At 45.9% G+C, this 25,604-nt stretch overlaps 2 protein-coding genes across 3 annotated transcripts in view; one reads left to right on the top strand and one right to left on the bottom strand.

Annotated features, from left to right (window-relative positions):
• CPD (carboxypeptidase D) overlaps window positions 1-1,785 on the bottom strand; it is a 32,659-nt gene extending 30,874 nt beyond the window's left edge. The window contains exon 1 of the mRNA XM_038375723.2: window positions 1,069-1,785. Coding sequence (XP_038231651.1) covers window positions 1,069-1,721 — 653 coding nt within the window. The 5' untranslated portion in view covers window positions 1,722-1,785. The remainder of the gene's footprint in view (window positions 1-1,068) is intronic.
• Window positions 701-24,462, top strand: TMIGD1 (transmembrane and immunoglobulin domain containing 1). Of its 2 annotated transcripts, none has more exons than XM_043499474.1 (7): window positions 701-825; window positions 16,370-16,470; window positions 17,635-17,913; window positions 19,523-19,801; window positions 21,712-21,815; window positions 22,908-22,948; window positions 24,289-24,462. In XM_043499474.1, exons 1-7 carry the CDS (start codon window positions 743-745, stop codon window positions 24,290-24,292), a joined length of 891 nt encoding a protein of 296 aa, XP_043355409.1. In that variant the 5' UTR covers window positions 701-742; the 3' UTR covers window positions 24,293-24,462. The 2 variants fall into 2 exon arrangements, with proteins under 2 accessions (XP_043355409.1, XP_038232023.1); XM_038376095.2 differs by lacking the exon at window positions 701-825 and adding an exon at window positions 15,959-16,082.
• The last annotated feature ends 1,142 nt before the right edge of the window (window positions 24,463-25,604 follow it).

Below are 25,604 nucleotides of genomic sequence, written 5' to 3'. Positions count from 1 at the left end.
GCAGGATCAAGACCTACATCTAGAAACATTTAGCAAGAATTCTCTATGCAAAACAGCAAGAAGTAATGTAGGGAAAGTTTATTATGGTGGAGGAAAGGTGGATGCTCTGCCTGCCACAATTCATACCAGATCTCAGTATTTGAGAACCTGTAGGTATTAACAGGTTTCAGAGTAGCAGCCGTGTTAGTCTGTATTCGCAAAAAGAAAAGGAGTACTTGTGGCACCTTAGAGACTAACAAATTTATTAGAGCATAAGCTTTCGTGAGCTAGCTCACGAAAGCTTATGCTCTAATAAATTTGTTAGTCTCTAAGGTGCCACAAGTACTCCTTTTCTTGTAGGTATTAAGCAACCCGTTTGGTTCATACTGCTAAAGATCAAACAGTTAATCATGAGGAGAGTTAACAATACAGGACCAAAAGCAAAGGTCACCAATGGTTTTAAGGTGAATGAAGCACATCCTGAAAATAAGTTTATCCTTAACTGAGCACTCATTTAGCTTGCTGTGAAGAAAGAGGGGTCCACATGAATAGTTTAAGCTACTGTTGGCCTGTTTGGATTAGCCAGGAAAAACACATTGCTCGTGGTCCTTTAAGTGCAGTTGTCTGTATAGAAACCAACATGGTTTCTCTGCCAGGTGCACGTGGGCCTTTGTGTAGTTAAACAATAAAATGCACCACTGTTCCATTCATAAGAGGTCTGCTGAACAAGGCAGCACATAATAAGTCAGAGCCAAGTAGCTAAATGTCCCAGCAGCCTCCGATGAAAGCACAAAGGGAGCTAGAGGGGACTGGTACCATGCAGACAGAATCACAGGAGACTTCAGGGGAAGGAAAATGTATTACAATGCCTTGACCATTAGCTCCACTACCTACTTTCAGCCCCCACCCCAACGTCAACCTCTCTCCCCAGTTATCTCCAGACAGCCTCCCCCAAAGCCCAGCCACGACCTACAGGCTGTAAGCCGGAGATCATCGCCCCCTGGGCCAAGACCCCTCCCCAACCACGCCAAAGTTTCATATATAGACAAAGCAACTTCAGCTCGCCCCCCCCCCGCGCCCCCCACTCACTTGTTGCGCTGCATCCAGGCGATCAGGGCCCGCACCTCGGGCACGGGCTCCAGGTCGGGCTGGGCCGCCCCGAACTGGTCGGGGAAGCTGCGGTTCAGGTCCTTGCCGCGGCTGTTCTCTCGGCCGCCCGGGGCCGTCCCGCCGCAGTCGCCCTCGCGGGCCCGCTCGAAGCCGTCGGGGTTGAGGCTGGGCAGCAGGTAGAGGTCGGTGGCGTTGAGGAGGCGGCGGGCCCGGGCGTCCCCGCGGGCCCAGCCCGACACCAGCTCCCGGGCCAGGCGCAGCAGCAGCGGCCGGCCCAGCGGCTCGTCGCCGTGCATGTTCCCCACCAGCTTGACCTGCGGGCGGCCGGGGATCGGGGCCCCGCCCGGGCCCGCCCCCGGCCGCGCGGGCTCCAGCCCGGCCGTCAGGCGCAGCACCCACAGCGGCCGCCCCTCCCCCGACTGCCCGATGCTGAAGAGCCGGGCCAGGCCCGGCGGGGCCCCCTCGGCCAGCGCCCGCAGCGCCGCGGCCAGCTCGGCCGCGTGCAGGTAGCCCGGGGCCGGGGCCGGGGCCGGGGCCTCGCCCTCGCCCGCCGCCGCTTCCGCCTTCTTGATGTGGGCGCCGCCCGCCGGGCCCAGCCCGAGCAGCAGCCACAGCACCAGCCGCCCGGCCATGGGGAAAGACGCGCGGCCGCACGCAGGGCCCAGCCGCCGCAGCGGAGACCAGAGACCTGCGCGCGGGGGACGGTGGGGCAGGCGGCCAATAGGAGGGCAGGGGCGGAGACCGCTGAGGAAGTGACCAATGGAGGGGGCAAGAACGTCTGAGGAGCTGGCCGATGGCAGGGCAGAAGCAGGGACCGCTGAGGAGGTGACGAATGGGAGGGCAGGGACTGAGGAGGAGTACCAATGGGAAGGCAGAAGCCGGCACGCACCGGACAGCGGGGCCAATGAGAGAGGAGAGGACGAGAGACCGGGGAAAGGAACCAATGGGGAAGGAGGAGACTGGGAAGGGCGGAGCGAGCGGAGAGGTAACATGCCAATGAGGGAGGAGAGGACCCGGATGGGCGGGGCCAGAGATGGACCAATGAGGCCGCCTGGGCGGGGTAAGGCGCCGGGCAAGACAAAACAACCGGTGCTGGGAACGTCCCCCAGAGGGCGTGGCCAGCCTGGAAGGGGCGGCGCTCCTGGCGGCCGGGCGAAGCCGGCCAGCTCGGACGTGGCTGGCCCCGGGGGCGGGGGCGGGGGCGGGGGCGGGGCCGCCACAGCCCCTCAGGTGGCGCCCAGGCGTTCGGGACCAAGCTCGAGGCGCCCCCGCGGGGGCGGGTGAGGACCCTGTGGGACGGGCCCGGCCGATGGGGCTGGGCGCGGCGCTCGGCTTCTTCCCCATCGCCCCAAAGGCCCGGCGCCGCGTGGGCCTGTCCCCAGGCAGCTCCACGGGGATTGGGGCAGGAGCAGGAGCAGGGCGGGGAAGCGAGAGCGAGGAGGGTGCGGAAGGCGAGCCTGGAAAGTCTGGGCCTTGGGAAAGGGACGAGGAACGGGGGGGGGAGGCCCCAGGTCTAGGACGTCACAAAAGCGGCGGAGAAAGGGCGTCGGGAAGCGCCGTTTTCTCCTGCACAAGCAGCAGGGGTCACCCAAGGAACTTAGAGCTCGCGAGGCAGCTGGGCCAACCCCAAGGGAACCCTCCCCATCGCCGGGGCGGTGTCAAGCCGGGCCTTCAAAACCTCTAAGGAAGGAGACTCCACCGCCTCCCTAGGTGACCCCTTCCAGGGCTTCACCCCCCTCCTCGTGAAATCGTGTTTCCGAATATCCAACCTAGACCTCCCCGCACTGCAACGGGGACCATCGCTCCTGGTTCTGTCACCTGCCGCCACTGAGCACAGCCGAGCTCCATCCTCTTCGGGGCCCCCTGTCAGGTAGTTGAAGGCAGCTATCAAATCCCCCCTCGCTCTTCTCTTCTGCAGACTAAATAACCCCAGTTCCCTCAGCCTCTCCTCATAAGTCATGTGCCCCAACCTCCTGATCAAGCCGTTGTCCCCACTTTTCACCTAGAGGCACGCAGCCCCATAGGCCGACTCCCGGGGTGCTCCGGGGGCTGGTGGGTGCTCTGTACCCACCAGCAGCCAACCTCCCTGCTCTGCCCCCCCGCCCTGGCTCACCTCACCTCACCTCTGCCTCCTCTCCTGAGCGCGCCGCGTCCCCGCTTCTCCTCCCAGCACTTGCCGCCACAGAACAGCTGTTTCTCAGCAGAACAAGCTGTAGGAGGGAGGGGGGAGGAGCGGGAATGCAGTGCGCTCAGTGAGGAGGCGAGGAAGAGGCAGGGATTTGAGGAAGGAGTCCAACAGGGGTAGGGAGGAGGCAGAATTGGAGCGGGACTTTGGGGAAAGGTTTGCAATGGGGGTGGGGCTGGTGGGGTCGAGCACTCACCCGCACCAGGAGAAGTTGGCACCTATGATAGCCCCCATTCAGCAGAGTGGTGCAGAGCCCCAGCGTCCTGTTTGACTCCTTGCTAAGCATAGATGACCAGCTAGTACAGAATGTGGCTGCCACCTTTTTCCATGGCTCAGGCCATTGTAAGCATAGTTTGAGGCCTTGGTCCTGATTTTCAAAGCAATTAATGGAACAAGCCCCAACTACTTCGAACACCAGATTTCAATCTATAAGACACTATGACAGCTGTGCTTCTCTGGGAAAAGGCAGATCTCAAAGCCCAGGGCAAAGCATCCCATCTATGGAGTCACATAAAATAATAATAATTGCACTTCTAACAACCTAACTGAGTGTGCAAGTGTAATGATGCTGGTTCTGGTGGGACCCAACTGAGAGTGCCAATTCAGGACAAGTTTTAGAGTAGCAGCCGTGTTAGTCTGTATTCGCTAAAAAGAAAAGGAGTACTTGTGGCACCTTAGAGACTAATAAATTTATTTGAGCATAAGCTTTCGTGAGCAAATTCAGGACAAATTGCTTAAAGCAGGGCTGGGGTTTTTCCATCTGTAAGGCAAACCAAACCAGCCAGACAGAGAGGACTTTAGTTTTACCCCACTGGCTAACCACAAGTCACACAAGCAATTCCCACAGATGCTCCAGTTTCCCAGTATCACCACCAGTGCCACTTGTTATGGGGACAAATGGTTATGAAAATCAATACCCCAGTAAAAGAAAAATGGTTCTCTCCATCCCAAAGGACCAAGCCCCAAATCCAGGTCAATATACAAATCAGATCTTACCCACAAATTACCCTGTTGCCAGTCCTTTAGAATCTAAAGATTTATTCATAAAAGGAAAAAGATATAGATGAGAGTTAGAATTGGTTAAATGGAATCAGTTACATACAATAATGGCAAAGTTCTTGGTTCAGGCTTGTGGCAGTGATAAAATAAACTGCCAATTCAAATCAAGTCTCTGGAGAACATTCACAGCTGGGATGGGTCATCAGTCCTTTGTGTAGAGTAAAGTCCCTCCAGAGGTAAGAAGCGGGATTGAAGACAAGATGGAGGAGCTACAGCAGCTTTTTATAGTCTCTTGCCATGTGTTCTCTGCTTTCTTTGTCCCAAAGACAAGCTGTCCATCACATGGCCTGGAAAAACCTCAGAGTTCTGTTCCAGGTCCTTGCATGCCTTGCTGAATCACAAGGCCTCTGCCTTCTCTCAATAAGAAAAGGAGTACTTGTGGCACCTTAGATACTAACAAATAAATAAGATATTTGTTAGTCTCTAAGGTGCCACAAGTAATCCTTTTCTTTTTGCGAATACAGACTAACACGGCTGCTACTCTGAAACCTTCTCTCAATGGGTTACTTGTATAGCTGATGGTCCTTAATGGGCCATCCAGCAGGCTAGGCAGAGCTGACACCAACTTGTCTGGGGTGTCACCCAGAAGCATAGCACAAGTTTGAACTACAGACAGCATAGAGCCAATACTTATAACTTTAAATACAAAAATGATACATGCAAACAGTCAGCATAATCATAACCAGCCAACCATAACTTTGTCTTAGACACCTTATTTGACCCCCTTTATACAAGATTTGGTGCCACTACAGGACTTTGGTTGCAAGACTGACCTGTACGGTCCCAGTTCACGTAATAATGTCATAGCAAGTCAGCTAGTTGGAGGTGCAAGAACTCTGATTTGCACCTGCAAATCCATCTGGCAGGTTCACAGCATACGTTCAGTTTATGCAAAATTCAAACTGCATTTGTAAGAAGGAAGGCTGGACCTCAGCCCCTTTGAAAATATCTCTTGAAGTGGCCCTAGAAAGCCTTTGCTCAAAGAAATTCAGAGCCATTTAGATGCAAGCAGATTCTATGAATCATGTTTCACTTACAGTAATAAATATCACAGGAAATCTGTCCAGTTCAAAGAAAAGGACCACTGAAATGTGACAAGGTTTCACCAGATATTTTTATATTCCCTTATCATAAAAATAAGTCAAGAGGGAAGGATTTGCAAAATTTGTTCAAAGACATAATATTTCTTCTTTAAAAAAGGAGCGCCATGAGAGTCTGTTTTTCAGTCAATACAGTAAAATCATAAAAGTCCTTACCAGCCCACAGGTTTCAGAGTAGCAGCCGTGTTAGTCTGTATTCGCAAAAAGAAAAGGAGTACTTGTGGCACCTGATGAAGTGAGCTGTAGCTCATGAAAGCTTATGCTCTAATAAATTTGTTAGTCTCTAAGGTGCCACAAGTACTCCTTTTCTTTTTACCAGCCCACAGTAACTCAGAAGGGACCTTATAACTGGGATCAAAGGTGAACTCTGTGAAATATGGACAAAAACATTGTTGCCCTTTCTGCTGTTAACAGTTCCAATTTTCCATAGTAATACTAAGAAGATTGAATAAGATGCAGAGCATTAGAACTGTGTCTAGGTGAAATTAAAAAGGAATCATTTGGTTAACTGCAGCCTCACACTCAAGGCTGGGAAAAGGCAGTTTGATGTGTCTATTTTTATCTCAGCTTACCCTGATAACTCCCTAAACTGCACATAAATCTCTATGCATCAAGAGCAGAATAGGGTCCTAAGTAAGATGAGCAGAGACTCTGTCACTCTCTGAAATATCTTTTATTGGACCAACTTCTGGGGGTGAAAGAAAAGCTTTCAAGTTACACAGAGCTCTGTGTAGCTCAAAAGCTTGTCTCTCTCACCAACACAAGTTGGTCCCATAAAAGATATTACCTCACCCCCCTTGTGTCTCTAATCTACTGGGACCAAGACCACTATAGCAACATTACAAGCTCTCTGGAATGACTTTCCTACCAGAGGGACAGCAAAGTACATTCTAAAGTCAGTGATATTTCTGTGTATGACAAGTGGCATATCACCTTAAGCAGCTACAGCAGAGTTATTACCTGTCAATGAAAGAATCCAATAGAAAACAGAAAATAGAGACCTGGCCACAGAGAGACAGCAGTATGACAAAGATGTGTGGGGCTTTCCTGCCTTCACAAATAGCTGGTCTGATATTACGAAAGGCTGGAAGATGATGCTTCTCCTGGTGTTTTGGCTGCTTAAGGAAATGCACAGATGCTGCTTGACCTACATGGCATAACCTCCAAGATCAGTCCATCAAGCCTCATGGGAGACAGGAACATTCTCAATGTCACTTTATATTATTGTAGAACCTGCTGTATTGGAGGCAGTTACAAAAGAGTGTTTCAGAAGAGATACGAAGGTATGTACAGGTTGACACTAAGACAAACCTTTCAAATATCATTCACCCAAACCTTCGTTAATTCCCATTTCAAGGCACGGGAAACAATAATGAATATTGGGCAAAGTCAATTAGTTTGGACCAACAGCATTCCAGACCCCTTCAAAGATGCAAATTCTTTCAAGAAAGTCTCATTGGAGATGAAAGTTCATAGAAGGCAAAAACACCTCCTGTCCAGGTGGAACAGCAGCAGTCACACATGAGCAGCTTTGCAGAAAAAGGTTTGGGAACAATTTCCTAATTCTTGCTCTATGGGCCATCAGAATCACATGAAATCAGGCAAGGTACAGGGAATGCTTCCACTACACTTGAGCATCCTTTTATCTCATTGTCCTGCTCTCCTGAACACATAGAAAGGGTCATTGTCAAAACAGGATGAGATCTAAGAGGGTGAAGGGAGTCAGCTAGCACCAGAATGTAGGGGTGAGATTTTCCGAAGCTCAGAAGCTCAGGGCCAACCAAAACACTTGAAGATAAGCCCAGACCTTCAGCGGTGGAAGCCATGTTGTCTAGCAGGCAAAAGTACTGAGAGCCAGGAGGAACATGACATCAGATCATGCTTAGCCAGACTCTCACCATGACCATGGAAAGTCATTTCCTTGTATCTTGCTTTCACCACATGGAAAATTGGGGAGTCTCACTGTGGGGGTAGGAGTGTAAGCATGAACAGGAGTCAGTTTTATTAATTTGCCAAGGCACCAGTTACATTTTAAAGCTGAAATCTAAGGCCATGTCTACAGTAGCACTTTTGTTGGTAAAACTTTTGTTGGTCAGGAGTGTGGGGAAAAAATGAGTTTCCTGTGGCCTCAGTTCATATACCCTGTTCTCCGGGTTTATTGGTGGGGATGACACTCTGGACTACTGGACACTTGCCAACTGGTCTCAGATTACTGTTCTGTCTGCTACTTCCACCAATATCCACTAGCTGGGATCAATGTAGAACATATTTCTATGAGCCTTTTTTTATGTTTTATTCATTTCAAGGATTGTATTTTCTCTGTTAACTCCTATTATTTATTGGAATTCTCCCCTCCCTTTTAAAAGCAATTTCTTTTAATATTTCAAATTTATTTGCTGGTTAGGGTTTATATCTTTCAATACATTTGTTTTCCTTCTAATGCCACACAATTCCTGTCATTTCTAGACTCAATAAACATTTAGGCATCCCTTATAGTTCCTCTACGTTTACTGGACGTTGTCAATATATTCTTTGATTAGATGTAATACTTGTACCTCACATCCTTCAGGATTTACACCAAACAAGAGTCATAGTGACAGGGTCACCCAGGCCAGGCCAGGCCAAACCTGAGTGGTGCTGCAACCTCAGGCGCCAGGTCACATCTCCCGGTGCAAAGAGTCAGGCCCAGCCCTGTGGGACAGGAGTTGCCACTGTAGGGTGAGTGTCAGGTGGGCTTGCTCTCCAGCCCCACTTCTCCTCCAGGCCCCCCAAAACCTCTTGCAGCCCTGCCTATTGAAGGAATAAGACAGATTTGGGGTGAAAGCTAGATGGTTTGGATTTCTTGGGCTATCAGGAAGTTTAATCCATATAATTTCTTTCTTTTTGTAGGTCACCTAGTAAGCATTCTTAACTGTTTTAACTTAGTTCCTGTACTGCCCTGTGAAACTTCTCCAGGACACAGTTGCCACTCTGCATAGGAAAACCAGGTGTCACTCTTGTCCACCAGCCCCTAGAGGGGTTCCCTGTAGCCAGACAGAGAGAGAGAGGAAGTTCTATCCATATATTAAGTTGTGTGATTAACAATAGCTTGAAGGCTTTGGTTAAACTTCTCCCTTCCAATTCTGGGGGAATGGAGCTTCCAGCTTCACTTATATGGTATTCCCCAGACATTGTGTCTCATGGTTTAAAATGTGGATTGCTGGTGTTCCATTCTGAGCAAACAGAGGTACAACCTGTAATTAGGGTGACCAGATGTCCCAATTTTATAGGGACAGTCCCGATTTTGGGGTCTTTTTCTTATTTAGGCTCCTATTACCCCCCATCCCCTGTCTCGTTTTTTCACACTTGCTGTCTGGTCACCCTACTTGTAATCTTGTTTTGTATCTTTGACAGTGGAATAGAGCAACAGCTTTCCTGCTGTAAGGGCCAAGAGCAACTATAGTTATTAACAATATATTCAAGGCATATCAGCTATCTATACATCTCACAGTGGAAACCAGGTGCTGCATGAGTTCTGAATCTTCCTGGGGCAATAATGACGCACTGTAATGGTTTAACAAATAGGGGGGAAAAAATAAGAGAAGGTTTGATGGAAGGGGGATGTTGTGCTAAATATATTTGTGGCTTTACTCATGGGCTTTACTTCTTAACACTGACGTTCGGCAAATGGAGAGAATAGAGTTGGTTGCACTCATGACGTAAGTGTTGTTGCAAAATACACTGCACTATATATTAAAATAGGATTACAATCAGGGAACTGGAATGATTGGGAAGATGCCAATAACCTCTGAGCAACACCTGAGGCACTATTGTGAGAACATTTTCCTGGGAATGGTATTTATGCTATGCTTGACAAATTAACCAATATCTCAATCCTAGATTATGCATGTTTTTGCATATCCCATTACACATCTAACTCCAAGGGCAGATTTCAGTTCGCAAACCATTTCTCAAGAAAAGCTTGAATGTTTTTTATCTATAAAAGATAGAAAGGTCATATATTTCATTATTCAATTATGGATGTTCTGAATGATCAAATCTGGCCTAAACTAGGTCTAATGTTTGAAGTCAGAGTCTAGAACACCAAACAGAAAATAAACTTTTTCTGGGATGTGCTGGCTGCCGCTTCCCACAACCCCCATTGTCCTGGAACGGTGAACCGCAGCCAGTGGGAGCTGTGATCGGCCGACGCTGCAGGTAAACAAACCGTCCCGGCCCACCAGCAGATTTCCCTGACAGGCTGCGTGCCAAAGGTTGCCGATCCCTGCTCTAGGTCTTCATGATATCCTGTGGCAACATGTTTGAAAGGCTAACTGTGCACACAGTATATACAAAAAAATATTGACTCTTATCAGTTTGAAATTTTCCACCTTTCAATTTTAGGTGCTTGTTGACAATTTAACAAGCGGGTTAGGAAGGCTGGCATCAGGGACCAATCGGAGATGGGAGTCAACTTCCTGACAGTGAATGAGAGCTGATAGGTAGGGTAGGGAAGGCCGGCAGGGGCCCTGAAAGTGAAGGCAAGTAGTGTACGTTTGATGCTGTAGGAAAGGCAAAGCCAGTGGAGGAATGCAGAGAGGAGTCACATGGTCAAAGCAATGATCTTTCGGCAGCATTTTAAATAGATATGAATGGGAGCAAGGTTGCATTTGTCAAGGCCAGAGAAAAAGATGTTGCAATAATCAAGACATGAGCTGATGACAGCCTGGATCAGAGTTTTAGCTGTGTGGATGGACAGGAAAGGCCATATCATAAAGATATTATCTAGAAAGAATCTGTGAACCTAGGTGTGAAGGTCGAGAGAGGGCCGAGTGAAAGATGACACCCAGGTTACAGGCCTGAGTTGCAGAGAGGAGGGTGGTGTTGTCCACAGTGCTCAAGAAGGGAGGGTGTGGGGAGGGCTTCGGGGAAAGTTTGAGGGCTCTGTTTTAGGGGCACCATTTCAGATTTTGGTAGCCAGGGTGGGGAGGGGCAACTTTAACCATGATTCCCGGGGCTATTTTCTACTGCATCAATACTGCTCATAGGAGACTGCACACTGGAGAGAGACCCTATACATGTTTGGACTGTGGGAAAAGCTTCAGTCGGAGGGCACATCTTATTAGACATGGGAGACTCCACACTGGTGAGAAACCCTATAAATCTGCGGTTCTCAAACATTAACAACCCGAGGACCCCCCCTTTGATTTAAAAATTTTCAAGGACCCCCGCAAGCCCACCGCTCAGCCACAGGCTCTGCCCCCACTCCACCCCTTCTCCCGAGCCCCCACCCCTGCCCCTCCTCTTCCCTGCCTCTTTCTGCCCCCTCCCACAAGCGCGCCCTGTTCCCACTCCTCCCTCTCCCGCCCAGTGCCTCCTGCACACTGCTGAACAGCTGTTTTGTGGCATGCAGGAGTCACTGGGAGGGAGGGGGAGGAGTTGATCAGCGGGGACAGCAGCCCCGGACATGACTCGTTGACCCACTGGAGTACCCTTGCGGACCCCTGGACTCCAGTTTGAGAAATCCTGCTATAAATGCCTGTACTTCATTTATTGCTCAAGCCTTAATTAACCATGAGAGAAACCATACAGGAGAGAGACCCTATAAATGCTTGGACTGAGGTAAAAGCTCCATTCAGCGTTCAGGCCTTATTAACCATGGAAGAATCCATATGGGGGAGAGACCCTAAAAATGCCTGCAGTGTGAGAAAAGTTTCAATGTATCATCAGCCCTTATTATACGTCAGAGAACCCATACAGGAGAAGAACCCTATAAATACTTGGATTGTGGGAAAAGCTTTTATCATTTCACATCTGAGAACCCACACAGGAGATAAAACCTGTAAGTGCCTGCGCTGTGGGAAAAGCTTCACTAAGAGCTCAAATGTGGACACAAGAATAAATGGATATAAACTGGCCATCAGGAAGTTTAGACTTGAAATTAGATGAAGGTTTCTAACCATCAGAGGAGTGAAGTTCTGGAACAGCCTTCCAAGGGAAGCAGTGGGGGCAAAAGACCTATCTGGCTTCAAGATTAAACTCAATAAGTTTATGGAGGAGATGGTATGATGGGATAACATGACTTTGGCAATTAATTGATCTTTAACTATTCATGGTAAATAGGTTCAATGGCCTGTGATGGAGTGTTAGATGGGATGGGATCTGAGTTACTACAGAGAATTCTTTCCTGTGTATCTGGCTGGTGAATCTTGCCCACATGCTTAGGGTTCAGCTGATCGCCATATTTGGAGTCGGGAAGGAATTTTCCTCCAGGGCAGATTGGAAGAGGCTCTGGGGGTTTTTCGCCTTCCTCTGCAGCATGGGGCACAGGTCACTTGCTGGAGGATTCTCTGCACCTTGAAGTCTTTAAACCATGATTTGAGGACTTCAATAGCTCAGACATAGGTGAGAGGTTTATTGCAGGAGTGCTTGGGTGAGATTCAGTGGCCTGCATTGTGCAGGAGGTCAGACTAGATGATCATAATGGTCCCTTCTGACCTTAATATCTATGAATCTATGAATAGTCCACAGTCACTTAAAAACTAGCCCCAAAAAAGCCCAATCTAGTTATTTAAACAATTTTTTTATTAACACTGGGGTCTATGCCTTTAAAAAGAATCACTATCTAGCCGTGCAGAACACAATGCCATCCACAGCCTCAGAAACAACTCTGACATCATAATCAAAAAGGCTGACAAAGGAAGTGCTGTCATCATCATGAATAGGTTGGAATATGAACAAGAGGCCGCTAGGCAGCTCTGCAACACCACATTCTGCAGGCCATTACCCTCTGGTCCCACTGAGGGCTACCAAAAGAAACTACACCATCTGCTCAAGAAACTCCCTGAAAAAGCACAAGAACAAATCCTCACAGACATGCCCCTAGAACTCCGACCTGGGGTATTCTATCTGCTACCCAAGATCCATAAACCTGGAAATCCTGGATGCCCCATCATCTCAGGCATTGGCACCCTGACAGCAGGATTTTCTGGCTATGTAGACTCTCTCCTCAGGCCCTATGCTACCAGCACTCCCAGCTATCTTCGAGACACCACTGACTTCCTGAGGAAACTGCAATCCATTGGTGATCTTCCAGAAAACACCATCCTGGCCGCTATGGATGTAGAAACCTCTACACCAACATTCCACACAAAGATGGACTACAAGCCGTCAGGAACAGTATCCCCGATAATGTCACGGCAAACCTGGTGGCTGAACTTTGTGACTTTGTCCTCACCCATAACTATTTCACATTTGGGGACAATGTATACCTTCAAGTCAGCGGCACTGCGATGGGTACCCGCATGGCCCCACAGTATGCCAACATTTTTATGGCTGACTTAGAACAACGCTTCCTCAGCTCTCGTCTCCTAATTCCCCTACTCTACTTGCGCTACATTGATGACATCTTCTTCATCTGGACCCATGGAAAAGAAGCCCTTGAGGAATTCCACCATGATTTCAACAATTTCCATCCCACCATCAACCTCAGCCTGGACCAGTCCACACAAGAGATCCACTTCCTGGACACTACGGTGCTAATACGTGATGGTCACATAAACACCACCCTATACCGGAAAACTACTGACCGCTATTCCTATCTACATGCCTCTAGCTTTCATCCAGATCACACCACACGATCCATTGTCTACAGCCAAGCTCTAAGATACAACCGCATTTGCTCCAACCCCTCAGACAGAGACAAACACCTACAAGATCTCTATCAAATGTTCTTACAACTACTATACCCACCTGCTGAAGTGAAGAAACAGATTGACAGAGCCAGAAGAGTACCCAGAAGTCACCTACTACAGGACAGGCCCAACAAAGAAAGTAACAGAACGCCACTAGCCATGACCTTCAGCCCCCAACTAAAACCTCTCCAATGCATCATCAAGGATCAACAACCTATCCTGAAGGATGATCCCTCACTCTCACAGATCTTGGGAGACAGGCCAGTCTTTGCTTACAGACAGCCCCCAACCTGAAGCAAATACTCACCAGCAACCACACACCACACAACAAAAACACTAAGCCAGGAACCTATCCATGCAACAAAACCCAATGCCAACTCTGTCCACGTATCTATTCAGGGGACACCATCATAGGACCTAATCACATCAGCCACACTATCAGAGACTTGTTCACCTGCACATCTACCAATGTGATATATGTCATCACGTGCCAGAAATGCCCCTCTGCCATGTACATTGGCCAAACCAGACAGTCTCTACATAAAAGAATAAATGGACACAAATCAGACATCAAGAATTATAACATTCAAAAACCAGTCAGGGAACACTTCAATCTCCCTGGTCACTCGATTACAGACCTAAAAGTCGCAATACTACAACAAAAAAACTTCAAAAACAGACTCCAATGAGAAACTGCTGAATTGGAGTTAATTTGCAAACTGGACACCATTAAATTAGGCTTGAATAAAGACTGGGAGTGGATGGGTCATTACACAAAATAAAACTATTTCCCCATGCTTATTTTCACCCCCTACTGTTACACACACCTTCTTGTCAACTGTTGGAAATGGGCCATCCTGATTATCACTACAAAAGATTTTTTTTCCTGCTGATAATAGCCCACCTTAACTGATCACTCTCCTTATAGTGGGTATGACAACACCCATTGTTTCATGTTCTCTGTGTATATATATATATATCTTCCTACTGTATTTTCCACTGCATACATCCGATGAAGTGAGTTTTAGCCCACGAAAGCTTATGCTCAAATAAATTTGTTAGTCTCTAAGGTGCCACAAGTCCTCCTTTTCTTTTTGCGAATACAGACTAACACAGCTGCTACTCTGAAAACTAAATAGCAGTTGCCTGTGATGATTTGCTTGACTCTGCATTTTTGTGTCTTGGGGGGAAACAAGAGATTTGTTGCATCTCCTGTAACACTAGATGTTACACTCAATTGTGGGGGCTGTGGGAGGAGTAAGCAGCGTGGGGGTACAAAACTCAGGGGGGCTGCAGCCCCGCTCTGCCCTACCTGAATAGCACCCGTGCTCTGTTTTAGCCATGCTGAGCTAGGGGTGGCAGCTAGACATCCAGGAGGAGATGTCAGAGACAGGCCCAACTCTGACTCCTTCCTCCAAAGCACTTTGGGTAGGTATCAAATAAAAAATGTTTCCTGAAAACAGCTTCTTGTTGTTCGTGGATTTTTCCAACAGATGAACCAATGTACAGAGCTAAAAGAAAAGGAGGACTTGTGGCACCTTAGAGACTAACAAATTTATTTGAGCATAAGCTTTTGTGAGCTACAGCTCACTCTGTACAGAGCTACTAATACATAGTATTTTGTGCACTGGCACCCTCTAGTGTCCTGTCAACAGCAAAGCCATACAGCAGCTCTCCAAACCTACTGGTGCTCTCTGCTGAGTGGGTCGAACATAGTCCACCTTGTCCAGGGTCCCTTTCCTGCCTATAAGAAAAGGAGGACTTGTGGCACCTTAGAGACTAACAAACTTATTTGAGCATAAGCTTTCGTGAGCTACAGCTCACTTCATCAGATGCATTCCTGCCTATGAAATGCATTTTATGGCCCACTATAGCCAGTTTCTGATCCCAAGTTTATGATGAGCCTGATCCAGAGAGGTGCTGAACGCCCACAGGCCCATCGATGTCAGTGGGACATTCCTTTCAGGGTCTGGTAAGGACCTAGTGGTTTATAGTTATCACCTTTGTCCTTGTAAGGTGTGCTGAGAATATTCAAAACGCCATCTTCCCTTAGCACCATGGGTTTCAGCTGTGCCCCCAAAGTGCTGCTTCGAAACACATGGAGACAAATCCAGCCTTGTAAGCAGCCGGAACTCCCTGGAATTCAACACAGTTGTATCCATCGTAACATCAGGGCTGGCCCCAGTGACTGAGCTAACTGAAAAATAGGTGTTTCCAGCTTGGGGGTGTCTGGAATAGCAGGGGGAGCCACAATGCAGCATTGAGGTTCACTGAGAGAGTGGGGGAATTGGGCACAGCGCTGGGAGAGCAGAAATAAGACAGGGCACTGCGGGTCAGCAGTGATGTGCCCCAGCAGAGGGCTGGGGTGGGGTCAGTCCCAGGAGTGGAATATCAAGGCCTGGTGCGCTTCAGGACTGAAGTGTATTGGCCGAACTTATGGGGCGGAGGGGACTCATTTGTAGTTTCTAGGTCACTGCAGTGACCCTGCTCTCTGATCTCCAAACATACGTTTCAGAGTTTGAGCCAATTCCCAGGAACGTCACCCCTGCATGCAGTCCCAGGGACTACGAATGGCTCCGCGGTGGGAGAAAGGGAGAGAATGGGATGGGCTCCTGCCCCAGTTGTTGAGGTCTGGAACAAAGCTCCCACTGGCTTGAATGAGGGAAGCTGAGAAGGAAACATGCCTTATTTTTGGTTGAAATCAGCAATGGCTGACCCAGTAACTTTCCTGTTAGTTACTCATTGCCTCAGCTAGTCCCATAAAACAGTGAGCAGTGCAGGAAGAATCCTTATTTTCTTACTGGTGTTCTATGTACTCAGAAATTCAGTGAAGGAACAAGGCCTTGACCCCAGTTTATCTGACTCATTTGACACTGAACTACAATAAAAACATTACAGTTCAACCCTTATAAATGAGATGGGGAAAGTGTTCTGCATTTTTGAACAGGAGAAGCCTCTTCACAGACTCTCCCCAAGGTAAGCAGCCGGGTTAGATATCCCAAGAGAAAGGACCTCTGCCACAGAAGTAACTTAACATTCCTAGGAAAAAAATTATTTCCGAGGAAGGGGCCAATGATTTACGGCCAGTTGCTTGTGGAGTACAGCCAACAAGAAACTAATACAACTTCCTCCTCAGGGCCCCACCTGCCCATCAGCACCTGTGAAGGGCCTTTCTGGGAGGGCTTTACTCAGAATGTGTGATAACAATGTATAATTATCCCATGCTGGCAGTATTCATAGAACCATGACTCTCTATCCTACAGATCCCACCTGAGTATATCAGAGATGGTCCAGAAGAGCCACCTACCCACCCCTTATGGAGTACCTGTCCTTACAGTTTTACTTTTTCCGTGTCTAGTCACAGGTAAGCAGCAAAGAAAAGCTGCAGCTTATTTGTCTGAGCTTCTTAATATCTCCTGATGCTCTGCTTGACACCTGTCACTGGGTAGTGTCCAGGGTGATGTGCTACCTGGATCCCTACATTTCCTATATTGTAGTAATCATTCCTAAATAGGGTACACATAGAAAGAACTGATCTGCTCAATACAGCATTGTGAGCAACCAGAGAGAATGAAGAGATGTCACCATTTTAAAAAGTGTCATTCACACTAAATGAGACTGGTGAACTCAAAGAGTACAAAAATCAGAGGACTCCACTATTTGAACAATACGTGAAAAACTAAAAGTCTGAATGCTTTAGCTATCTAGGAGTACCAAACAAGAGAATAATGGTTTCAGGTTATTTTTGTGCCCCAAGAGTGCAATTGCCTTTGCATTTTCAACTGACTTTTTCAGTTAATTAAGACATAATGGGAACTAAAGTCTTGAGTTTCGGAGATAAATGACAACTTATTTCCCATAGGGATTTTTTTCCCAGTGAAAATGTCCTAAGGCTCCAAGCTTAGAATCTGACTCTGCAGTCCTTGAACAGCAAAACTCTACTGAAGCCAGTGCAGACGTAGCTGGTGATCTAACTACCCAGTTATACTCACAAATGCAACTTGAGACAATCAAAAAAATGAGCACATAAAAACATGAGCATGAAAAATTGAGTGCATAAAAGCCTGGCTGTGAAAACTGAGCACACATAGTATTTCAGGGAGGGTGGAGTATTTGTCTTTATTGTTTCCTTTTGCTGGAGGGGCTAATACATCACTGCTATATATGGTGGTGGCTGGTAGGGTTTTTCTTCACAGTCTAGGTTCCTGCACCCATGCAATCAGCTGCAGTGTCAGGGCTCTGTGTTTGCTTGCGCTTTTAGAATGCTGACAGCTTAGGATAGGTACCTTTGTGTCTGTTTTTGTAAATCTAAATAAATAAAACAAAAGTTGTGCCTGAACAATTGTTGCTGCGGTTTTAGAAGCTACTTTAGAAAATGTAGTTATTAGATTTAAGTCTGACAACTCCATTCTTAACCCGCTTTCTGGGGCATGGGCATTGTAAGAGCAGCCTGGTAATTATTAATATTGTCCTGGCCTGTGCAAAAGATACAGATTGTGAAACCCACCATGCCTATTTCCCTTCACAGGTGTGGAGCTGGCTATAAACAATAGTTCTGATAACCAAATACTATCCACAAAGCCTGGCCGTGAAGAGTCCCTGTGGTGCACGGTACGTAACAACAGCAGGGCGGAGGAATTACGCTGGTACCGAGGCAGTGGGACTGTGAACATGAAAGATGGCAATAAAATGAATACCACTAACATCTGCATACTTCCAGTCTCTAAGACCGACAATGGAGTCAGCTTTACCTGCAAGCTGGTGCGGAACGAGTCCATTCAGATCTCGGTGACTCTGGATGTCCAGTGTGAGTTAATGGGAGGGCTGATTATGCAAAATAGCTGTGGCAGTGTGAGATCAGTGGGTTTAGCACACCCGGGGGCTGCTCACTAGGTGAAGTCCAGGCCCAACTGTTCTATATTCTTTTGCCTTATCTTCTCTAGGAAAAAGTGTTAGCTGATGTTAGGTGTTCGCTAATGTGTTCAAAATATACCTTTTCCCTAGTGTAAGCAAAACCTTCAAGCCTGATCCGATTTTCATTTAAATCAATGCGGGGCATTTCAGTTTTCTTCAATGGGAGCTGGATGAGGCCCTTGATTAAGAAGTAGATTGACTAGACATTGTTGCCTCCTCCACCTAGACTCTGGCTTGAAAAGAGAGGGGAACAAAAGAATCAGAGCCCAAAAAAGACCTGTCTCCTCTGGTATCCTCTCTGCTGCAGTGGCCACTGTGGAATGCTAGAGGAATATATAAAATCCTCCTGATGCACCTACACTCCAGACACCTGCTGGTGAATGGCCTATGACCTGACCCAGGAGGAATGAGTGCCTTTGGCTATGTCTTCACTGCAAAAAATATAAAAACTAAATAATAAATAAAAAAACGGGTGTGTGTTTCCACTGGGATAACTGTCAAACCCTAGGTTTCAGAGTAGCAGCCGTGTTAGTCTGTATTCGCAAAAAGAAAAGGAGTACTTGTGGCACCTTAGAGACTAACAAATTTATTAGAGCATAAGCTTTCGTGAGCTACAGCTCACTTCATCGGATGCATGTGAGCGGTAGCTCACGAAAGCTTATGCTCTAATAAATTTGTTAGTCTCTAAGGTGCCACAAGTACTCCTTTTCTTTTTGTCAAACCCTAGGAGACATACAGCACTTCAGTTTTTACCAGGATGTAGCTAGGTGAGCTCAGCCATGGGTAGGAGATGTAGGATTGATCTTGCCTAGCTACATCATGGCAAAAACTACCTGCCCCTGGACTCCACTAGGATTTTGCAGCATGATGGTTAATAGGCATTAGTTATTACATTGTAAAAACCAAGCTTTTATTCAGTGAAAGAGCTGAAAGGTGATGCCTAAAGCTTTGAAGACATAAAGGTGGCCAGTTGTGCCTCCAGATAGAAGATGTCATGTGATCAATCTCGCCCCCCTCCTTGGTAGTGTCTGTTCTCTCTCCTGCTCTGTCCAGCCCACTTCTCTGCTCTGAATGTATCGATTTCCAGCAGTGTTTAGCAGTGCATGGGACAGCTATTAAATAAGCTAAATTCTGATCCTACAATCCATCCAGTTTAGATTTCTCACTGTAATATTTGATGTTACGACCGAATTAAATTTAACACCAGTACAGCTCATAGGAAAGACTGCTAAAAGCTGTAGCAGCGAAATGTTTTAAATTGGTGTTTTGAAAAGTAGTCAGGACTCCCTTTTAAAATTATGTCTGGAAATTACTGTTTCTAATGATGACTGCCCAGTTTGCTCAAATAGTGCTGTGAAGGGTTACAGAACTGCTATTCATCATCATTGTTATTTGTGCATGCATCAGAAATGTTTAAAGGGAACTCCTTTTCCCTTAAATAGTAAGTAGGTGTTTGTGGTTCTGGTAACTTTGTAATTAAAATAACTGGTTGTTGTGAACAGTTCCCCCTCTCCTAACTGGGGAAGACCCTCCTCCAGTAGAAGAAAAGAATGATGTGAAGCTGACTTGCAATGTGAATTCCAACCCTCAAGCTGAAATGGTTTGGTATAAAGACAACAGCACCCTGACCCTGAAGAAAGATCGCTATCAGATATACCGCACTAGTGAGGTCTTCCAGCTGACTATCAAGAAAGTAGAAAAATCTGACAATGGAACATACACTTGTAAGGCTAAATCTGTTCTTGGAGGGATGAAAAAGGAATTCCACCTGACAGTTGAAGGTAACACTAATGAGTGTGCATCTAATAGCATAGAAACAATAGCTTGCCTTATGCACTTGACTGGTTAATAATTATAAGGCTACAGCAGCACTAAATGCTTTTCCTGTTCCACCAGTTATTTAAAAGTATTTGGAGTGTGTAATCTAAAGGGGCTGCATCTCACCTTCTGATCTCCTGAAGCCAGATGTGTACATTAAAATTTTCAAAGCATTCCAGTCCCTTCTTTAAATTCAGGCACATTGGCCAACTTGAATCCCAGCAGTTATTAGTTGCCCTGAGCAAAATGTTATACTTTACACAGGCCCCAATACTGCAGTGCAGTCCATACTGGCAAATCCCTGTGCCGGTGAAGAGCCCTGTTTGAGTCGACGAGGCTCAGTTCAGTCACAGGAGCGTGGATCCATTTGCAGCATCAGGGCACTAGATTATAAACACTTTGGGGCAGGCACTGTCCCTTCTTTCATGTTTGCAAAGTGCCCAGCACAATTAGCCCGATGACGAGTGGAGAAATCTGGCACGACTGTAATGTAAACAATATATAGGTTTCAGAGTAGCAGCCGTGTTAGTTTGTATTCGCGAAAAGAAAAGGAGTACTTGTGGCACCTTAGAGACTAACAAATTTATTTGAGCATAAGCTTTCGTGAGCTGTAGCTCACGAAAGCTTATGCTCAAATAAATTTGTTAGTCTCTAAGGTGCCACAAGTACTCCTTTTCTTTTAACAATATATAATAACTTGTTCTTTTCCTTCAATGGCATTCAGTAGAAATTAGAGCAGGGGTGGTTGTAAACAAGACATTTTATTTGAAGTAAGTAGGGCAATGACACGTGTGCTTTGAATAGCAGGTTGGGGCCAGGGCCAGGTGGAGCAACAGCTTGAAATAGGCTGACACAAAGCTCACATGCTGATTGGCCGAAAAATTGGATGAAGTATAATAATTATAATTTGTGTATAGACAGCATGATGCAATCGAGGATCTAAGGCGGCTTGATAAATGTTAATTAAGCCACAAAGCTCACCTTTGAAGGGGGATATTCTTATTCACATTTTACAGATGGGGAAAATGAGGTAGAACGAGGCGCAGGGTCTTGCCCAGCACAAGGCAGCGGCAAAGACAAAATCAGAATTGAGAACAAAATCCAGGAGTCCTAACTTTGGCTTCTGCTCAGACTACTGGCCTCTCCCAGGAAAGCTAGTTGTTTTTGTTTTTTTAAAGGATGCAAAACAATGTGAAGATTTTCTGCTTAATAGTTGTTGAGACATTTGTTTCAAAAGCAAGAAGCTATGCCCTGTTTAGAAAGAAATCAGTAACTTTCTCCATTCCCTTAATTGGGAATGGAGACACACAAATAAGAGGATACATTTGAATTGTATCAATTTACAGAATACAAAGGTGCCACAGTAGGGATCTGTTGCATATGTTTTCCCTAATAATCTGCAATTATCTTAGGGCTGCAGTTTCCCACCTCTCATTCTAATAAATACATGGTTTTCTGGCTGCAGGGCTGCCCACAAGCCATTCTCTCCTATCTCTAGAACCATCATAAAAACAGATGTACTGGAGGTGTCAGGAAAAACTATCTCACAGTTGCTTGTCCTTACTCTGTGTCCATGGCCTGATGGCCTAGCCAAAGAACCTGCTGGAGTGGCCACCAATTAATATTTCCAGTTAGTCCAGTAAAAATGTCTAGCTGTTTGTTGTTTGCGTCTTTCTTTTTGAATGTCAGATCCACATGAATATCCCATGCATTTCAACAGTTTTTGACCTCAGTTTTTAGCACAGTTCAGGTCACAGACAGGGACAGGAAGAAACCACTTGCTCTTTTTTGGACATCTCTAAAATGACTTGCTTTATAGAAGTGTATCAATCTGTCCAGTATCCAAATGGGTGTTTTTTTCCCCTTCCAACAGATAGAAAACTGGTTTTTCCCTTGGAGGCTATTATTGCTGCCATCGTGGTGGTTTTACTCACTGTCATTTTTGGAACTGTGTCTCGAAGAGAAAAAATATTTAAGGTAACAAAAGCATCAATGAATCAGAAACCAACACAATGAGTCAGCACAGCTACTGTTAAGAAAAAGCTCTGTTTAATCTCAGCCTTATTTTTTGAGTGAGGGGAGTTGAGGCTTAACACAACACTTCTGTTGCCTTGGACTTAGAAATGGACCCGGAAAGGTGGTATATACAGGTCACATAGCACACGAGTCTCTCTAATTTGGGGGTGCACATAGGTGTGTGTTGTTGTGAGAGAAGATATTGTAATTTGCCATATACAGAAATTACAAACTGAATAGTCATCCCCCTTCCTGTTTATCATGGAGAGCCTACATGAACTACAGCCTAGGCTCGGGCTGTGGTCCTGTTAAAGCTTGCAAACAATGGCAAGCCCAGGCTGGGTCACTAGACGGGAGACTCCGAAGTAAAACAGTCTGCTGGATATTCAGGAAATGGCACTCTTCTCTCCTGCCAAATTTACCCCTTATATGCCCCTAGGCACAGCATCTTCAGCGCTCCCCCTGCCTCCAGCTGACCTCATGTTTTCTATAAAAATGGAACTTTTAATCCACTTTTAACTTTTAGGCACCCCTAGAACATGAGTGCCCATGGGAACATGCCTTCTGTGCCTAACTGGAAATCCAGCCCTGCCTGTACTGATCTCATGCACTCTGGCTGGGTGGCAGATGTACCATCTTTCCGATATCAAGTTGGAACCCTTTCCACCCCTGGCATTTTTCACAAAAGTACAGATGTTGTCCTGTCTGCTTTCCAGTTTGAACAATTATGGTGCGTTTCCCTAAATGAGTCAGTTAACATCTGTGCAGCACTTTGAAATATGTTGTGTTCCGTATTACTATTAATGCAATTGCCCTGCAGTTTTCTGTCCGGTACTGTTGTGTAGTGTTGCTGTATACTGTTCTGAGAACTGTTATAACCCATCCCCAGAGGTGGCTGCATATCAGTAGGAGGTGAAGTGATTCCTGTATATTCCATTTGGGGTCAGGTGGGATGAAAGGAGCAGTACTAATGTAAGTTATGAATATACTTAGTAAAAGTCTTTCATTCAGAAATACAATAATGACAAGATTGTGTTGCTTGTGTTTTTTTAGTGCTTCAAAAAGACAAAAGAAACACCAAGTGAAACAGCTCTGTAAGTATCTGAGTCAATGATCTGTATATAGGCAATCTTGCTTTTCAAATGAAAGCCCCTCCTGCTGAGTTCCGTTTTAGGGTGTTTTATTCTCTTAACACGAATAAGTGGGAGGCAGTGTTGCCAATTCAGAAGAGCATGGGAGGACTTAATGATGCTTTGTGCTGTACATTATCAGATGGTTAAGGGACCCTTTCTTGAAGTGAGCTGTAGATCACGAAAGCTTATGCTCTAATAAATTTGTTAGTGTCTAAGGTGCCACAAGTACTCCTTTTCTTTTTGCGAATACAGACTAACACGGCTGCTACTCTGAAACCAGTTTTAATCAGTGTACTTAAAGGTACTGCTAAGAGGAAGACAACATAGTATAAAAACTGAGGGAAGGCAGCATGGGCTAGTGGCTAGAGAAGACACATGGCTCTGACACGGACTTGCTGAGTGGCTGAGAAAGTCACTAATTTTTCATCTGTTTGTGTCTCTATAACAGTATATGAAGTGGAAACAATCTTACTTCCTTACCTAACAGCAGTGTTGTGAGGCTTATTCTATTAATGCTTGTAAAGTACTTTGAAATCTTTAGATGAAATAATACAAAATATTATTATTATTAATGCAGCTAATACTAGTAAACACCATGAATGTGAATTAATTAGCTTGAGGTACAGAACATTTCATTAGCTGTTCTGTAACATATGCAGAATGCAATAGGTACCAAAGATCCATAGTTTCCTTCTTTAAGCCTTGGCAGCCCACATAAAACAAGATGATACTAAGATAAACTAAAAATGACCAAGTCCAGGTCCTCTTTGCTGTCAAAGCAGATGCAAAATAATACTGCAAAAGTATTATTCTGGCCAGGTGCCTGCACCTCCCCTTTCCCCTTCATAAATTACTTGTACCGGGGGTATTAGAACCTAGTGGGAGGAGCAGCATGGAGAGTCAAGTACTACTCCCTGCAGATCACACGCCCAATCTAGTTTCAGAGTAGCAGCCGTGTTAGTCTGTATTCACAAAAAGAAAAGGAGTACTTGTGGCACCTTAGAGACTAACAAATTTATTAGAGCATAAGCTTTCGTGAGCTACAGCTCACTTCATCGGATGCAGTTCCACAAGTACTCCTTTTCTTTTTGCCAATCTAGTTTGTGGCTCAGGCCATGGATGGCTACAGAGGGTGAACTCTGAGAGGTTGAAGGGGAAGTGAGCACCAAAGTTGTCCCTTTTAGTTCGCTTCCCTGCTAAAATATTTTGGACATGCACTTTGGCATAGCTCAGGGTGAATTCAGCCCACTTTGCCTTACATCAGACCGTGATTTACGTCTGTCCTTTTCATTTTACTCCAGGTGAAGAAATCCTGAGGTTACTGTGTGCGCCTAAGAAGCACCGTCTATAGCAAGACATATGCACTTGTGTTAAGGGATGGGATTAGCCATTATGCATTGCAACAGTTACTCTAGTTCATATAGTTCCTTCTATATTTATTGTTATTTTACACAATGATCCTTTCAAAATGTAAATGGTTCTTTACGTATGTTGATTCTAACCTACTGCTTTGAACACATTCCTGGGGGGATGGGGAGAGGATGGCTACATTGCTTCCTTTTGGTCTGCCTCCATTTTTATTCCTAAAGGATGTTTGCATGAAATCAGGATCATTATTTCTTAGGAGTCTGTTCCTGTTCATTAGGAAGTCACAATGAGTTGCCATGGAAATTATTACGTTCCCACAACCCAAAGAGTTTGATGTTGAGTGCACCAATAACAATAGTGGGTAATTTCTTAAGAAAGGTTTCAGAGTAGCAGCCGTGTTAGTCTGTATTCGCAAAAGAAAAGGAGTACTTGTGGCACCTTAGAGACTAACAAATTTATTAGAGCATAAGCTTTCGTGAGCTACAGCTCACTTCATCGGATGCATCGGTAGCTCACGAAAGCTTATGCTCTAATAAATTTGTTAGTCTCTAAGGTGCCACAAGTACTCCTTTTCTTCTTAAGAAAGGGAAGCCTTGAGGGTTGAACAGCTCAGTAGTTAGGTAATAAGAAAGAATATCTCTTGTATACTGGTTTAGCTCCCTCCATGGCCCACTGCAACCAAATGTCGTTTAATGGGTCTCAATCCAATTCCCAGTGCATGGCCATCAGCACACCGGGCACTCATTTTCTCCTTTGCTGCTAGTCCCCGCAGAAAGGCAAAGGCCTGAATCACCCATAGGGACTCACCCCTAGAGCTGGCCCCTTCCAGCCAGGGTTGAGGCACCCAGGTAGCACAGTAGATGAATCCAGTACTGCTGCTGCCTCCACTGTGCCCCCTTCTTTGGAACAATGGATTTCAGGGCCTGGGACAGTCACTCTAATACCTTTCACAAACACTGTGTTAAAATAAACAATAGTTTTAGAATAAATTCTCCAGTTGTAAAATTCAGGGGTCATCTCCCCTTTCACCACTGACCATGTAACATACCAGCAGAAAATTTTTCACAAGATTCCCGCAAACTTTTAAAGATTCATCACAATTTGACTCGGTATACATACCCCATGTGCTATAAATAAATTCCAGTCACTGATGGGCAAATATCCTTCTCAGAAAGTGGAAAGGTAGTCGCAAAAAGAAAAGGAGTACTTGTGGCACCTTAGAGACTAACAAATTTATTTGAGCATAAGC

This window comes from Dermochelys coriacea, chromosome 17 (assembly GCF_009764565.3).
Source record: "Dermochelys coriacea isolate rDerCor1 chromosome 17, rDerCor1.pri.v4, whole genome shotgun sequence".
NCBI lineage: Eukaryota > Metazoa > Chordata > Testudines > Dermochelyidae > Dermochelys > Dermochelys coriacea.
Note: the sequence above shows the minus strand (reverse complement) of the source record. Positions and strands in the feature narration are given on the sequence as shown.

Coding starts and splice junctions, on each gene's coding strand:
- TMIGD1 (XM_043499474.1), top strand. CDS start 743: ATGTCCCAGCAGCCTCCGATGAAAGCACAAAGGGAGCTAGAGGGGACT. Junction 826..16,369: donor GAATCACAGGAGACTTCAGG/GGAAGGAAAATG, acceptor TCTATCCTACAG/ATCCCACCTGAGTATATCAG. Junction 19,802..21,711: donor ATTCCACCTGACAGTTGAAG/GTAACACTAATG, acceptor CCCTTCCAACAG/ATAGAAAACTGGTTTTTCCC.